This window comes from Chrysemys picta, chromosome 3 (genome assembly GCF_011386835.1).
Source record: "Chrysemys picta bellii isolate R12L10 chromosome 3, ASM1138683v2, whole genome shotgun sequence".
Lineage (NCBI taxonomy): Eukaryota > Metazoa > Chordata > Testudines > Emydidae > Chrysemys > Chrysemys picta.
In genome coordinates this window covers 93,702,151-93,719,981 of record NC_088793.1, presented here as the reverse complement: position 1 = coordinate 93,719,981, position 17,831 = coordinate 93,702,151, and the positions used below count along the sequence as shown (strand labels likewise).

General features: G+C 36.9%; 1 protein-coding gene across 26 annotated transcripts in view; it reads left to right on the top strand.

The window, feature by feature from the left end:
• Window positions 1-17,831, top strand: part of TBC1D32 (TBC1 domain family member 32) — a 159,162-nt gene that overhangs the window by 21,925 nt on the left and 119,406 nt on the right. For 25 of the 26 annotated variants that reach the window (XR_010599620.1, XM_065588428.1, XM_065588429.1 and 22 more), the window contains 12 exons: window positions 695-773; window positions 904-1,007; window positions 1,097-1,158; window positions 3,571-3,715; window positions 4,503-4,562; window positions 7,288-7,387; window positions 7,751-7,888; window positions 8,579-8,671; window positions 8,933-9,075; window positions 10,300-10,427; window positions 11,619-11,820; window positions 17,719-17,801. Coding sequence is in view for 25 of the 26 variants with exons in the window: in XM_065588428.1 (XP_065444500.1) it covers window positions 695-773; window positions 904-1,007; window positions 1,097-1,158; window positions 3,571-3,715; window positions 4,503-4,562; window positions 7,288-7,387; window positions 7,751-7,888; window positions 8,579-8,671; window positions 8,933-9,075; window positions 10,300-10,427; window positions 11,619-11,820; window positions 17,719-17,801 (1,337 nt within the window). In the remaining variant the exon portion in view is untranslated. The remainder of the gene's footprint in view (window positions 1-694; window positions 774-903; window positions 1,008-1,096; window positions 1,159-3,570; window positions 3,716-4,502; window positions 4,563-7,287; window positions 7,388-7,750; window positions 7,889-8,578; window positions 8,672-8,932; window positions 9,076-10,299; window positions 10,428-11,618; window positions 11,821-17,718; window positions 17,802-17,831) is intronic. The other variant, XM_065588427.1, reaches the window with a different exon arrangement.

The window sequence follows — 17,831 nt, the reverse complement described above, 5'->3', positions numbered from 1 at the left end:
TCTGCAATACCATAAAAAATAAAATGTATTTATCATTTTGTTAAAAAGATTGCCTAACTACTATATAAAATGTGATGGTAATCTCTCACAGTAAAGCGGTGTATTTTCTCATTGTCACAAAAGATATGATACATCATGAAGATACAGTGTTGCATATGCACTGTTCAGAATAAAAAATATGATGCTTTCTTTATTACTTTTGGCATGATCTCTGGGGCACATCTCCTCTGGAAAAAGCAATGCCAATGAAGTGATATGGGTTTTTTTCAGTGTGGAAGTGCCCTTCATATCAGCCAAAACTAAAATTGTTAAAGCTACGCCAAGTGCTGTCATTTATCTCTCTCCTTGTTCCTAAGAAGTGCTTTCATTGGTTAAAAGCTGTGGTTAATCTTCATATCATTAGCGTTACTGTGTAAATTACTTGCATTTTGTATGACATTAAAACAGTTAAAATATACTAATATAGGCCCTGATCCTGCATAGATCAGGGCACTGTTCCTTTTAGATTGTAGGTTCTTGAGACCACAGACCTGTTTTGTATCCTGGTAATGTACCAGGTGCATCTTTAGGACTATTGAAGTAGTATGTAATATTGTGCATAACACACAATATATTTTAATTGTACCATATTATACACCATGCTAATAAGGTTATTTGAGCATAGGTTACTAATTTTATTTCTTTTTCTTCTTAGGACAGAATTTTGAGATTCTATGCAAAGACCTTTTCATCTTCTCCACTAAATATGACAAGGGAAGTCTATACAAGCTTAGGTATGTGCATTTAATCATGTTTTAATAATTTTTCATGTTTCATATGCTTTTCTGAAATCATTTTAAAAAATCACAATCTAATGAAGTCTATATTACTAGTAATACTGTTTTCCTCCCCCCCTCTTTTCAGCGAAACACTTAGAATTGTACTTTCTTTCTGGAGAAAATTGTGTTCCTACTATTTCAGATGGTATAGACATAACTAACCCAGAAATAATTCGTTTACTTAAAAAGGTATACGTTAGCTTTCTATCCCTTTTATTTTTTAATTATTGAAATATTATTAATTCTTTTTTAAAAAATTATCACCTTTATGTTCACAGGTGCGTCTTCTAAATGAGTACCAAAGAGAGGTTCCCTCTTTCTGGATTCGTCATCCAGAAAAGTATGTCACCTTTTTTCTAAGATAAATATGTTTTACATTAGTGTTTAAAGGCATAGAATTTTATCAGAAGATTAGTAATGTGTATCCAAATGTCTGGATTGTGGGGGTGATGGAGAGGGACTGAGAGCTGGTTGAGCATGGGACAGGGGAATGGCCTGTGGATCTATCATGGCATGGATCCATTGGATCACAAAACTACTTAGAGGCTCACTGTGGACAGTGGTCTATACTCCTTCCCTTCATTACTATTTTATTTTATTTTATTGGATTCTTTACAGATCAAGAGGCAAGGCCCCTATGCTGAGAATTTTATAACCTAAACAAAGAACACATGAGGAATTGGGGGTGGAGGGTGAGGGAGAGGAAGTGGTGGAACTAGTAGTGATATTCAGTTTATGACTTATTGTTCCTTGTTTTTTTTTCTCTTGTGCACATACAAAGGGTCTATATAAGGAAAGCACTTTTGGATGGGAATGAGGAAAAAGGAGTTAAAAGGCTGTGTTGAAGAAGTATCAGAGGGGTAGCCGTGTTAGTCTGAATCTGTAAAAAGCAACAGAGGGTCCTGTGGCAGGTATAAATCAGTATGGAGATAACAAGGTTAGTTCAATCAGGGAGGGTGAGGTGCTCTGCCAGCAGTTGAGGTGTGAACACCAAGGGAGGAGAAACTGCTTCTGTAGTTGGAAAGCCATTCACAGTCTTTGTTTAATCCTGATCTGATGGTATCAAATTTGTCTCTGGAGATTTCCATTACTTGCATCTGAAGAAGTGAGGTTCTTACCCACGAAAGCTTATGCTCCCAATACTTCTGTTAGTCTTAAAGGTGCCACAGGACCCTCTGTTGTTTTGTGTTGAAGAAATTAGTTTAAAGGAGCGATGCTATCAATAGGTTATAGTAATGGGTGCAGTCCAGCTGTGTAGACACTTGAGGGAATGAATTCACTCTACAGTCTCTGCATAATTTCAGTAACCCTTTTATTCAGGCCTTGCTTGATGGATTTCAACTGTTTCACTACATATTTATGGGCTTGATTCAGGAACCACTTGGTGAAACTCTATGGCCCATGTTACAAAGAGGGTCAGACTTGATTTTATCATTGTGGTTCCTTTTGGCCTTCAAATTTGTGAATCTCTGAATAAACATATCGGATGATTACTGCACGTACAAAACATTTTTGTGCCCCACTATGCCTTTTTTTTTTTTTTTTTTGGTACCATATTATTTTCCTCTTTAATTTAGTATACTACTCATATAAATATATTGGTTTCTTCCAATTAATTAGTCACAGTCTTAGAGAAAGTCCATTTCCATTTCACATCTGCCAATTCAGGGCTACTACTTCATTATCTCCCTCAACTGCCATCAGCTATGCAGGTGTCTTTGTGTAAATATATTTTTTGATATAAACTCTTTCCATTCCCGCCATCCTTATTTTCCAATCATAAAGAATCATTTGACAAATAACCCTAGCTTTCTTCTCTCCATAGCTAGTTCAACTTCTGTGCCTTTCAGCCTTTTCTCCTACTGTCTTTCAGCCTTCAGGCCCCCTACCTTTGGGGAAGCAGGCAAACACTTTTCGCTGCTAGTTCCACTACAGCTTGGCATCAGCTGCATGATATCAATTCTCCATCAGTGCACTCAAAATAATCTACCTCCTCTCCAGACTCTCTGGAAACCTTATCCTCTCCTCACATCTTCTAGCATATGCCAACAGATGTCAGGATCTCCAATACTCAGTATGACTGCGTGATGCAGGAAGTGTTGGAATTAAGAGTGCTACATACTCAGTCACCAAGTCATTGATGGTCCAGTGCCGCAGCATATCGGAGGTGCTTTGCTTTTGGAGGTGTTTTTCAGATGAGAGAAAAGTGGCTAATCACTTTAATTAAAAGATCAGTGGCATTTTCCCCAGCAGTCAGAGACTTTGGCCCCAGGATTCGGGCCAAATCCAAGTCTGAATAATTACATTCTACCTACTTAAATTCCCCTGCAGTTTCAATTGAATGATAGTGTATTCTTTTCCCTAACAATTTGGGTAGTAGTTTTTATGCATAGTTAAACATTTACCTTCTTTTGTCGTGGAGGAGACTGCATTTCAATGGTGGGTAAACAATTAATAATAATAATTACTAGCCAACTTTTATATACTGTTTTATATACTGTTGGTAAGATGCTATATAAAAATATGCATGTTGTTATCCGTTTTATTCACTGTAACACAACAAGGGCTGAAAAAGAACTTTAAAAGATCAAATTAAATGTAATTCAATTTCCATTTACAGTGTGTATATATAATATTTCTCAGTTCAAAAATTTTTCCAGTATTATAAGCAAGATTATTTTTGAATGGTACCAGTATAAAATTTAATTCGATTTAACACTTGACCATTTTTTTTTCCTCATAATCTCTTAAGGTATATGGAAGAAATAGTTGAGAGTACCTTATTGCTGTTGTCAGTAAAACGTGATCAAAGACACCTTGTCTCTCCAAAACTTTTGGATCCAGTCTACTTCTTGGCTCTGCTTGATATCAAAGCTGTGTGGTTTAAAAAATGGATGGTAAGGAAAAATGGAAGGATCTGCTGATGGATTTTATGTATTTCAGAATGTTTAACTCATAAAGATTGGAAACAGTGATTCCAGGTTGTAACTAATTCTATAGACTATAACATATGGTATATATACCTGCTAAAGGGTTTTGGGGGCAGAAAGTAATTGGTGCAGAAGTAGTTTAAAATGCATCTTTTGTGACAGTTTTTAAGTAAAGGTGATTAAATTTTAACCCTTCATTACAATATAAACATCATAAAACAATGAGAAACATATATAAAAAGTTGTGTGTGGCAATAGTCCTGGGCCATGTTAAAGAGAAGGGTACAGGTGGAAGGATAGAGAATAGCTTCATTGGGAAGGTGTGGTATAGGTTCCTTTTGAGGTTAGAATTAGCTATCCTCCAAGGAGCACAAAAGGGTCAATTTGCATTCTGCCTCTCACAACTATTCCATTCAGGATTTGCATAGCTCTATATGAAGCCATATCCTGTCATCTAAGCATAGTTACTGGTTTTCTAGTTTGGTACATGTGAAACTGCACATTGTGTTTATTTTCATTCTGGCCTATCTCTAGAACTACTGTCGTTTTATTGTAATCCTCTCTTTTTTATGGCTACCCTAATCTAATGCCAATAGAAAAACATGCCTGTATGCAATAGTGATTAACATGAGTTAGAACTTAATTCTGTGCAGTAATTATTGGAATAAAATTGGAGAACTTTGATTTTTGTGTTGCAAAGTAAAAATTAAATCAAATGATAGATGTTCACACTATTTCTATTTTACAATTTTAGCATGCAAATTATAGCAGAACAGTGGTGCTAAGGCTCCTTGAAAAGAAATATAAATCTCTGGTAAGTCTATATTTGTGGTTGCCATATTCTGCTTGGAATTTATTTCCATTTTGTTCCTTGTGGTTTGAGCAGTTGTTTGTTCTTGTCCTCCATTGCAGGGCCAGCTCCAGGCACCAGCTTTTCAAGCAGGTGCTTGAGGTGGCCGCTCCGGAGAGGGGCGGCACTTCCAGGTATTCGGCGGCAATTCGGCGGACGGTCCCTCACTCCCAATCGGAGCGAAGGACCTCCCGCCGAATTGCCGCCGCAGATCGCGATCGTGGCTTTTTTGTTTTGTTTTGTTTTGGCTGCTTGGGGCGGCCAAAACCCTGGAGCCGGCCCTGCTCCATTGTGGCTGGTCTTTTTTCCTTCGGTGGACCATGTGATAGTTTTTTAAATTGGCCACGTCTTTGGTTTAAAAAAATTGTTTCAGAATCTGATAGTCTTTTGTCAGTGCTAAATGCAATATGGGGCTTGCGAGCAGATTTGAATAAGGGGAAATTGAAAAGTTTGATATCAGCTATTTAATAAATGAGACTGTTGTTTAATACTATTTATACATGTCATATTATAGATTTACTGCATAAGACATACATATAGATGATGATAAACATGTGGAAAATTGTCATAAAAACATACGTCTTGAGTTTGGCTTTAAACTGTTTAATGAAAAAAGACCCCTCCTGTTAATGCAATATTAAGGTTATGAAATCAAGCATCATCAATCAAAAATTGTAAGGCTAAGGCAGAACATATCACATATGTAAAGCACCAATACTGCAACTTGTTCCACGTGAGCAGACCCTTGTGTGACAGTTGTGGGGCCTGGGAAGTGTAAGGCGTTCAAACGACTATATTGAAATGTGGCAGCAGACATGGACTTTTGGCACAATATGTTAAGTGGGTTTCCTGGGGAATCCTTGGAGAGTGAATAATGCAAATTCCACAGCCCGGGCTATGCAAAAGCCAAAAAAGATGGCTACTGACTAGTTACCTTGGCCCAAGCTCTATAAGAAACAGCTGAACTGTTGCATTATTTAGTAATTTCAAAAACATGTTTCTGGGCAGATGTACATCTGCAGTTTTGATTGCAGCACCTGTTGAGTAGAGTGCTGTGTGTTGAAAACCCTTTTTTTTTTAACAAAAAAATATTTGGTAGCATAAACATGCTAGCCTTTTGCAGATACCATCAGTGCTAGCAATATTGTTCAGGACTGATACATTTGACTAGTATAGATGGATCCTCTGACCAAACATTTCAAATTTTGATGACAAAACTTAGGCTTCTAAGTCCATATTTAAGCACCTAAATAAAATATATTTACCCCGATATAATGCTACCCAATATAACACAAATTTGGATATAGTGCAGTAAAGCAGTGCTTGGGGGGGCGGGGCTGCGCACTCTGGCGGATCAAAGCAAGTTTGATATAAGGCGGTTTCAACTATAATGCGGTAAGATTTTTTGGTTCCTGAGGACATCGTTATATCGGGGTAGAGGTGTAGTTGATATTCAGAATTGCTGGCCACCAATTAATCCCATCAAAATCAATGCGAGCTGCAGGTGCTCTCTACCTTTGAAAATCAGGCCACTTATTTAAATAATTAAACATCAATTTAGAAGTCTAATGTTAGGCACATAGGTTTGAAAATGTTGACCACAAACTTTCAGATCATCTTAATCAAATATCTAGCTTATACCAGCATACACATTTAAGCCAGTGCTGAATTTGATCAGTCATATTCAGTAATATAGACACCTTTGTACGGTACATTGGGAGGAAGAAGAAAAAGAATAAATAATTTGAGGCTTTGAAGACCAGATTAGGTGTCCTTTTGAAGCAGGAAAAAAACATGGCAATTAAAAGTGAAAAGAGACCATGAGTGAAATTATTTTAAAAGGGTGATTAAAACGTGCGATAAGTTAAAGAAAGCAGTTGGCTTTTTGGACATATGTAGCTTATTCTCCTGACATCTTTACGATGCTACCCTAGAACATGTTTTTATTTAGTTAAGCGGTGGGAGGGGAAGCATTGTCTGGCTTGCAGAAAGACGGGGTATATCACTTTAAGAAAAGAAAGAAATCACCGGGGGTCAGTTGACTCCTCCCCTAGGGACTGGAAGAGCTGGGGAGTTGATAAGGGCAAGCTCAGCAAGAGAAGCCCCTTTTCACCAGACCAGGTGGAGCAGCAATAGGTTGGCTTGAAAAAGGGAGGCTGGTGGAAGCCCCCACGTAGATATTGAAATGAACATGGAGTTACCTGCACTATATTATTTTATGTGCCGGGTTATCTCAGACATCTAATAATAAAGTTGGGGGCTGATTAAACCATACCCTGTGTCTTTTGTCCTTCTTCCAGTATAACTGGACAATGTTGTGATTTAGATTGACCTGCTGAACTTCTTGACATCCCGAAATAATTTCCACCACACAGTTTCCATATCAATGTTCCTGAATAACACTAAATACTGTACTTCTCTTAGCTTTCATAAAGTACCCTTTTCGCAGAATAATCCTTTTGATACCTGTAGATCTGAGGTTTCTATTGATAAACATTATGGACTTTTCAGTGGCACTTATATTGCTTTGGAAGATTTTCCCTCCTTTTGGTAAATGGCTGATTCATTTTAAACTATGTGCAATCATATGAAAATTCAGGCCCTGTTGTTAAGAGGCAATACTTGGATCTAAAGGAGAATTAATTTATTGTGAGGTGTTGGAAGTTTTATTGTATTGTGCTTTTTTCAGATTAATGCATCTGTTCAACAGTGTGTTTACTACTTTGAATCATGTGAATCAGCAGTTGATGCAACTTCTAGAGTTAATGTTTTGCCCCAGCAGTACAGGAGTAAGTAATTATTTTATTATGTTGTACAATTTTATATGTATGTATAAAACCTAGATTTTTATACTATGCTTATTACTGTGATATCTGAGCTCCACATGGCAAAAGAAGAATACACCCTCACGCTTTCACCCCACAAAAATCTCTTTATATATAATCTTTTGAAATAGCTCTTTATGTCTTTTTCACTTGAAATGGGAAAAAAAGTATATTTCAGTGATATTTGCTTATTTATGCTATCTGGGAAACTTCCTTTACAAATGTTGTACTACACATTTATTGGTGGTTCAAACAGGAATACATAATAGACAGGTATGGTACTGAAAATTATAACTGAATTGTGAGAAATGTTCTTTTTTTTTTAAGGCAATAACCAGAAGACTTTCTACTCAGGACAAGAATTACAGTATATCTATTTTGTTCATTCACTGTGCCTTTTAGGAAGATTATTGATATATAAACAAGGCAGAAATCTGTTTCCTGTACAGCTGGAAAATAGAAAAGGTATGGGCAAGTGGAGGAAAAAGGAAGTTGTTTAATGACAATGTGTTTATAGTTAAGCTGTGTTTCAAATGTGGTATTGTAGATGTTAGTGAGATTGTTCCTATTATTCAGCACTTCTGTAACTGGGAGTCTTTGTTAGACATAGTGTGGCTAAAATTGAGCATGGGGCCTAATTTCTTCATCCTTAATAGTAAGTAAATTTGTATTGTTGTCTGAGTAGTGAAAGTAGTAATGGAGCAGTTAATGTACTAAGAATGGTTAAATTATGGCGACATTGAGATAATAAGTTAAATCCACAGTCTTGTTGCAAATTTATGGAAAATTCCCTTTACAATTAACTTCAACTTGTAATAAACTGGATGGAGTTTGTCCAGTTATTCATAAATATCGTACATGTATTCAATACCTTTAAATTATAGGTCACCTCCTACTTCCACAGAAGATGTGGTAAAAGTCCAGTTGATTTAAATGGGAGAGAATCAAGCCATATAAGATGATCTGGAAGTATTTACAGTGGTTAGCTAAGTGGCTACAGTCCAAAATTTTTATAGTGTGTCATCTGTAGATAAAGCCGTTAATCACAATAAAACAAGAAGTTGCTTACCTATGTCTAGAAAGTTCATTTTTGTTATGAGGTTAATATAATGCTTTATTTTATAGACTCCTTTTTTTCCTTTGTGATTTTTGTAGATTTCATATCCCTAACTGACCTGTTGGTACTATTTATTCGATTTATTTATTGCTCTCCCACTTGCCCAAAGATAACTCTGACAGTGCACACAGGTAATATTGCCCTTTTTAATTCATTTCTTAATTGTATCACTTTGTGAATAAAGGAAGAATTCAATACCTTTTATATCTGGTTACTTTGAATTTTGAACATTTTAAATAACAGTTTGCAAACTTTTTTTTGTTTTCTTTCTTTCTTGACTGGATATTACCCAACTGAAGATGACTCAAGTAAGCATCTGGGTAAAAGTTATGATAATATATTAATGTTAATTTATATTAAAAATATAAACTAATACTTCTTGTGTTTGACAGGCAATTATTCTCCAGCAATCCTTGTTACAGAGGTGCTACAAATTCTGTGTGACCGAACTGAATGTGCTACTGAATGTTTATATTCTAATACGGTGATAGATGCACTTCTTCATCCCATTCATAATTTACTGAATGGAACAGAGGTTTGTAGTGTTCCCCCAAATAAACTTGAAATGTTTGTTTAAATCTTACGATATCAAAGAGATGTGTGAGAAAAATCAATACTTTTGTTAAAGTGTATTCTTGTGGTATTGGAAATCAGTGCAACCTGATAGTGTGGATGTTGTTATCCATTATAAAGGTGCTTAATTGGTATAGTTTATTTTCATTACAGTATCACCTTTCGTGTATGGATAGTCCATTCTCCATGCTGATTCAATCCATGGACTCTTTCCTGGCAAAAACAACGAGGAGTCCTTGTGGCACCTTAGAGACTAACAAATGTATTTGGGTATAAGCTTTCGTGGGCTAGAACCCACTTCATCAGATGCATGGATTGGAAAATACAGGAGCAGGCTACCTCTCTGAAATCTTTCCTGGCAGTATCATTAAACGTGGATGTGTACGTGCTTTAATTTGAACAGAGGCCATTTACTAATTTTGTTTATGCCAGTGAAACTCAGATGTCAGTGGTTCAGGAGCCAAATTAGCTATCAACATTATCCAAAAGAGCCACAGTAGTGTGAATTCATTGTTCCATTTACTGTAGTAATACAGACACGCACACTCTCATAGCAAATAAATTAATAACTTAATTGATTAACCAATCAGGATGCTTTTACTACGTTAGTAATAATTTAAATTGGTTAATATTTAAATCACACAGTGTTTTAATATCATGTGTTGCAAAGAGCCGCAGAAGACACATTAAAGAGCCACTTGTGGCTCGCAAGCATCTGGGCTGGTCTACACTAGCACTATAAATCAATCTAAGTTACACTAGTTCAGTTATGTAAATTATGTAACTGAAGTCGCCGTAATTTGGATCAATTTACAGTGGTGTCTCCGCCGTGCTATGTTGACAAGAGATGCTCTCCCGTCGACATAGCTTCTGCCTCTTGGGGAGGTAGAGTACAGATGTCAATGGGAGAACGCTCTCCCATTGACTTAGTGTGTCTTCACCAGACTTGCTAAATCAACACCGCTGCATCAATCGCAGAAGTGCCAATTTAGCCAATAGTGTAGATATGGCTTAAATTTGAGTATCACGGGTTTAGGCCATTGAACATCCATAAGGGTGACCATTGGTCACTAAAGACCTGAGCCAGACTTGTACACGCATATTTTACAGAAACATATTACAAATGTAAAAAGAAACTTTATAAGCCATTTACCTAAATAACTAATGTATTTTTTTAACAAAACAGATATATATAAATTGCCCTGAAACCTCTTTAATACATATAGCTGATATTTTGGCAAGGATTGCTGCTGTAGAAGATGGCCTTTCTCTTGTCCTTTATGGAGGAAACATGAGCTCCGCCAAAAAGGATAGGTAAGAGAGTACTTTAAAAAAATATGTTACTCCCTGTTATTTATAAAGGACATATGTTTTGTTTTTGCTTTAAATATCTATACACATTTATTTGCTTATATCAGCAGTTATATAGCTTAACATATATTTTCTCATTCTTAATATTTACATTTTATTATGTAAAAATGGTGAATGATGCACTTTTTTACTAGATTAGTTTTTTACTTGTTATCTGTGTTAAGCTGCATGTGTCTGTAAATTGGAATTAAATGAAAATGCCCCAAAACAACATTTATAAATGGTTTTATTAGTTGAATAAAACGACTTTGAAAAACAAAGTAAGTTTACCAAATATGTTTTGTATTTTAAACAATATATATATATATAATCTGTAGTTAGTGTGTTGATCTGATTGTTTCTGGTCACTATGTCCTTTAAGATTTTAGGAATAGTAGATCTCATCTTCTCACAATTTGTTTTTATTAATAGATTGATTGAGGAAAATGAGGTTTCCTTCTTTTTCAACTCCCAGCTGGTTTCTTAATTTTGAATGAGTTAGTCACTGAACCGAACTAGTAGAATAAATTGAAATGAAGTAAATAGTCTCACTGTATCTGCAACAGAGGTAGCTACTGTCAAAAGCTGGCTTAGCACTTCAATAAACCTGGTTCTAGATGCTTAACCAGTGATTTCCAACAGTTCAGTCACTTGGCTTTCTTTAAAATTTCGTCAGCAAACAGAACTGCTTGAATATATACATATTAAAATTTAATTCAAATGATGGTAATAGATTATAGTAATTTGAGTCCTTAGCATTTTAAAGAAGAAAAATGTATTTAATTTATATTAAGATAATTTGATTTAAATTTAAAAAATCATTTTTGTCTTAAAAAATCATTAATTTTTATCCACCCTTGTTTGGACTAGGTGGACAGAATCTGTTCCACATTTGTTTTGTTTGGATCTGTAGCCCAAAGGAAAGTGCCCAGTGATCTTTATTTTCCTCTGACTGAGATTGGAACAATTTTTTTTTCTCTTTTTTGGGGGGGGAGGGGTTAACTTAAAGGGGCCATGACTTCAACCCCTAGGACTTCCCAGCAGTCCTGTTACACTTCTGCTGTAGAAATTGCATGAGCTAATCAAAATGGTTAATTTTATGCTGTTTATTAGTGACTACAAAACAATGTTTTAAAAGGGCTGTTTTGTTTCTAGTCTTACAGCAGGCCATACAATTGTTCAATTTACAAAGAAACTCCTTGATGAAAATGTTTCTGTTTTGTCTGGAACCGAGATGTTGCCAGCCCTTAAAGGAGCTTTCATTTTTGTGTGTCGTCAGATGTATGGTACCTGTGAAGGTCTGCAGGTGCTGACTCCTTATGGTTTGCATAAATCCATTGCTGACGCTTGGAAGAAGGTAACTAGCTTATTGCAAACCTAAGTTTTTTGTGAACAATAAAAATATATCTTTACTATTCTATTGCTCTTCAGATTAAATCCTTTATATTTAATTTACACTGTAGTAGGGACACTGGTATGCTTGAGAAGACCCTTTATTGTACAACATTGTGCTCTACAGATAATTCCCATTCCTGAGTCTATGCATCTGCGGGCATGGCAGGAACCCATTTATAGCTTGGAAGTTTTATGCCTTTGGATTAAACTGGGAAATTTTATACCATACCTGATGAGGTATATAGGCTGCCCTCAGTTGTCCACACATTAATTTATTTTTCACAATTGTCCATGAAAGAGCTCCCCTGGGGTTGTGACTCGCCACTGGTCAGTGCTCATCGCATGTCAAAGGAAGATTTCAAAGTATCACTTTCTATTGCCAACCTTTTCTAATCGCCACTCTTGGTTCCTGGTCTTGTAAAATTAAAACAAAAAAAATGCTTTAGTCATTTTTTTAACATGAATTTTCCTATTTTTTGGGTGGGGATGGGGAAAGACACAAAAAAAGAGAATTTCAAACTGTGAAATTATTGATTAGACCCAACTGAGATTTCCTAACACTTGCACCTATGAGGCCTGCACAAGGAAGTTCTTATTTTGTGTACCTCAGCAAGCCTGTCCTAAAGAGCCCTTCTCCTGAAATTTGAAGAGCTGTGCAGCTTTTACTTTACAATATACTCCGTGAATAAACTATTTCCAGGGCTGTCCCTCACCATTCTGGTGCCCTACACAGCACCCCAGCGGGGTGTGTGTGTGTGTGTGTGGGGGGGGGGGGGCAGGCCTCCACGGGGGGGTGGCAGGAGCAGGCTTGGGGAGCAGGGGGGGAACCGCCCCCCAGCACAAGCCGCCGGAGCGGGGCGGGATGGGGCCGGGTTGCTCCACTTCCTTCCGCCCGTTGAGTGCAGGGCAGGCCTGTCCCCGTACTCACGGGGCGGCGGGAAGTGGAGCAACTCGGCCCCAGCCCACTCCACTCTGATCCCCTGGCTCTCAGCCTTGGGGAGGGCAGGGGGCAACTGCCCCCCAGAATTCACTGGTGGCGCGGCTGGGGCTGGGTCGCTGCATTTCCCGCCGCTGGTGAGTGCAGGCCTGCCACCTGCTGCAGTCCTTAGAGGAGTGGGGGCGGGGCTGGGGCGGAGCAGGGGCAGGATGAGGCGGGGCAGGGGCTTTGGGGAAGGGGAGGAGCAGGAGCGGGACTGAGGCGGAGCAGAGGTGGGAAGAGGCGGGGCAGAGCAGGGGCGGGGGCTTTGGGGAAGGGGCGGGACTGGGGCAGAGCAGGGGCTGGAGCCGCACACAGCTGCGTAGGGCCCCAGGAAATTTGGTGCCCCAGGAAATTTGGTGCCCCAAATTTCCTGGTGCCCTATGCAACTGTGTACTTCGCGTATGGGTAGGGATGACCCTGCCTATTCATTCATTAATATTTTCGTTGCTCAGATAGGCTAGTCATACACACATGAGCTACATGTTCTTATCTAAGCATGTTGTGAGCTTAGCATAGTCGTGAAAAGAAAAAAAAAACATTTGTTGCACATTCTGAGAGTGCAGTTGTCAAACCATTCATAACTTAGTTAAGTCAAAACAAATGTTTAAGAGGATGAAGATGATTTTCATGCTAAATTTCAATTTTCTTCTGTCAAGCACTTTGAAGCTAGAGTTGATTTCAAGTAAGTCATTGAAATATTTCAATTGGGAAAGTGGTGGAATTTTTTCTTTTCCTTCATGCTCAAAAATGAATGGAATATTTTGGCTCAAATGTTCCCAAAATATTAACTTAGAGACAGAAACCAGCCCAGCCCTGAAAAAAAAAAAAAGGCTTTAAGGTTAAATTTTCAGAAAGATATGAGACTGAAAATGTGGGGAAGAGAGGAGTTAGAATGGAACAGCTACGGCTTCCACTACATTACTGTATATACAACCTATGATTAATGTGAATATAATATATATGTGTGTGCAATATTAATTAAGTAATAATTTAAAGTAATATAAACAGTCACAAATCCAAATTTAAGCATTCATTTACAGTAATCTAAAGTCTGAATAAGAGATACTTTGAATCATAAGTTTATTTTGGATATTTCCTGCCCCTGTTGCGCACAGGTACTGCAGTGAAAGGCAAAGGTTAATTATTCAAAATAGTGAAAATAAAATAAGTTATTACCAGAATCTCAATTTTATAATGATAAATTAGATTTCTAATTGCACAAAGTTGATCTTGAAGCTAGTGCTGTCTGTTGCATTGAGAACGCTGGACTAGAATTCTGCTGACTTCAGTGAACTAGTTTACATGTATTGTGCTGTAATTTATGTAACTCAGCAAGTTGTCTATCCTTGTGATGAGGATGCTATTCACTCTAGCTTAAACAGTCTGTCTTACTTTATTTAATTTTTACGATATATAAAATCTTGCAAGCTTTTGATGGGCATTTTCAATTACCTGCTGTGATGAAGTGCTACAAGTGATATAGCTAGGCATACATACAACCTATATGCACATTAAATTCTCTTGTCATAGCACAGAACATCATTTGGACAAAAAACCTAAATTTGACGTGCAGAAGATGAATATGAAGAATACTGAGAATGAAAAATCCATCAAACATATAACTGTGATATAACTGCTGTTCCTGTATCCCACATCAGAGGCCAAGTAGAGATTACAGAGTGAATGTGCCCTATGTTCATCCCTAATGAACTGAATAAACTAGTAAAGCAAACTGAGTTTTTAGCTTCGCCATCTTGGGTATTTTTCGTTGTAGTTTTCCATTCCTGGTTTCTTAAAATTAGCTTCAACTTATAAAAAGCTCTACGAGTTCCAGACATTGGTAAAAAGAACAGCAGTACTTGTGGCACCTTAGAGACTAACAAATTTGTTAGTCTCTAAGGTGCCACAAGTACCGCTGTTCTTTTTGCGGATACAGACTAACACGGCTGCTACTCTGAAACCAGACATTGGTAGTGTACCAAAGTGTTTGAACGGGTAATACATCTCTGAAATTAGGAGTTGCTGGTTTTAAAGGATAAATATGATAATTTTTAAAAAGTTTCTAGGAGTAAGGCAAGCACATTGCCATTTTGTAAGGTGTTGGAGTTATCACCCAGCAACAAACAGAAATTACTTATTCATAAAGTGAAAAGAGGTTACTCATTGTGTGGAGTAGTTTATTATTAAAAGGTAATTCCGAAGTAACAGTGGGTGCCATCCCTCACCTAAGCACTTTTTCCCAGGGTTGGCTGTTTTTAGGGTTCTCTCTTTCAGGACCTGTCTGGCTCAAACCCCAGTTTCCCTGGCTAGGGCAATACTCCCTTTTCCCTTCTGTTTATGGTGCAATCTGATGTCGAGTACTTCCACAGTGTGTCAGCATTAAGAAACCTGTAGATCCTTGCAAGGTTCCGACAGCTGCTAAGAGTGGGGCAATGGGAGAATCCCATTACTACCCTCCAAAATAAAAACTGTAAAAGTAGTTTGAAAATATAACCCAAATGTGTCAGCTTTTTCTCAATACTAATATGTGGACTCGCCGTTGGGACACTTATAAATCTCAATTTTTTGTACTTACAAATATTTTGATCATGGTATCTCTTTCCCAACGAATGGACCTGTTCGCTCTAGTAACTCTTTTAGCACTGCACTTCTGAACATGAGCACTTTTCAGTAAGACAGGTAAGGAACAGTTTCACTCTGCAGGCAAAGCCACCAAAAAGTGCTCATGATCAAGTATATGGCAGTAGTAGAATTCTGGGGCAGATGCTGGCATGATTAAAAAGAAGGAGAGTTGACAGACCTAGAAAGAGCAATAGCATACTACACAATGATATTATGGATGTATTTGATCATGTGTATGTTACAATATAACTTCATTATGCTCATCAAAATTACACATCTGAAATTATATAATCTGTAACATCCACTATCATTTGATTAAGTAGTGTAATATCCCCATCATTGTTTAAAACCTAAAAATCTGAAATCATTGATCTTAAATAAAGTATTTTCTTAAAAAAAAAAACAGATATCTTTTACATTAGCATCCCCATCAAAGTTGTTGACTTTTTCTGAACATTGATAGGGTTGTTTGATATATTTAATTTTGTATCAATGATTCAGAAGGTACTTCTTACTTCAGATCAGATCAAAGCTAATATGCAGTAAAGAGACCAGTATCCTACAGTTAAGAACACTGATCTCCATAGATGCAAATGGAATAAAAAAGTTCCTTCTTTTTGTGTGTGAAATTTTGTAATTAAAAAGAAAACTAAGTTATCTTCAAAATTTCAGAGTGTGTGTAGTTTTATTTTAAGCAAGATTGGAAAAATATATTATTTGCATTTCTTTCTATACCATATAAGATATGTAAATAGAATTACAATTTTTCAGATTTTTTTTCAGGATTTTTTCGCTCTGCTGATAAATAAGTGATATAGAAAATATTTACTTAACAATCTTAAAATCTTCACACCTCTGATAAATATTCCACAGTATTTTACAACTTGGCAGATAGGTGTTTATTAATGTAATTGAACTACTCTGATTCAGAATTCTGGCACAATATGCCAGGACATTCTGGATCTAAGCGTTTATTTTGGAGCATATTAATTTGGTTTTATTTTGTATATTGTAATGTTAGGTGTTATTTCCTGACACTGAATTTCCTTACCTCACATAAAAGGGTACTGATAATATCTCAGTATAGTGACAGTCATCGTGTTTTGAATTATACAGTGCCATTGTCAAAGGAAAGCATAGGAGTTTTGGTGGATTTTTTAGAAAACCAAAGAAAGCAGTGAGAAAAAAAAAAAAACATTTACAGGACATTAAAAAAGGCCTGATTGAAGAGTCAAAGGTTATTTGGAGACCACGGCCTCATTTACATTTCTGGGTCAATTGTGACAAAAGAGCTTTGGGAAAAACATAATAAAAAGAAACACACCTAACTGGAAAGGAGGGACTCTGAGTACAGCATATCATATCCAAATGATGTTGGATGGGTTGAAGTTGGAATGGTGATTGGAGTAGCACTGTTTGGGTGAATTACTCCTTGCTGACTATGGTCAAGATGATGAGGAGGTTTCAAGAGTTAATGTTCAGTCATTAGTAGCTGGGGTAGTGACTTGTGCTTCCATCAGCTACCACTGACCAAAAAACCCCTCAAAAACTTGGGAAGTTCTGCTTGGCTCACACGAAGGAGCTGAGACCCAGGAGTGAGACTCCTACTAGAATGACATACTTAGAGAAGCAGAATTACAATGTAATTCCCCACTACAGAAGCACGTACTACAGTGAGCAGTTTTTGTTTTTGTTTTTTTGCTACTGTCATTTAAAAAATAGTCAAGTAATTGAAAAACTATGAAAGAAAGGTCCATAATAAAACTATATTTTATTAACAGAAATTATAGTGTCACCTTGAAATATATTCCCTTTAAAACATATTCAGGATTTATTTCATATAATCTTTTTTTATTTTATCTAACTGAGGCACTTATATGGCTCATTACTATAGTAGCTGAGTGCCTCAGAATCTTTAATGTCTTTATCCTCACAATACCCCTGTGAAGCAGGGAAGGACTATTTATCCCCATTTTACATATGGGAATCTGTGACACACAGAGACTAAGGGCCAGATTTGTAAAGGTATTTAGGTACCTAAAGTTGCAGATAGAATCCTAAATACCTTTTAAAATTTGTCCTTAAGTGCCTTGTGTACAGGCACATGGGAATCCTGTTGACCGAGCAGGAAATTGAATTCAGATCTCCCAAATGCCAGGCTAATGCCCTAACCACTGGACCATCCTTCCATCATTTTTGTTAGTGGTAGTCAGGACTTCTAAGAATGATGTAATAATAACTATATTTTTTATTTCATAGGCTAGTTCACTTTCAGAAAGGATTCCTACTCCTGTACCTGGGGCAGACTCCATTTCATCAGGAAATCAAGAGTCACAAAACATGTAAGTACTGCTGGGTCTATTAATATTTGG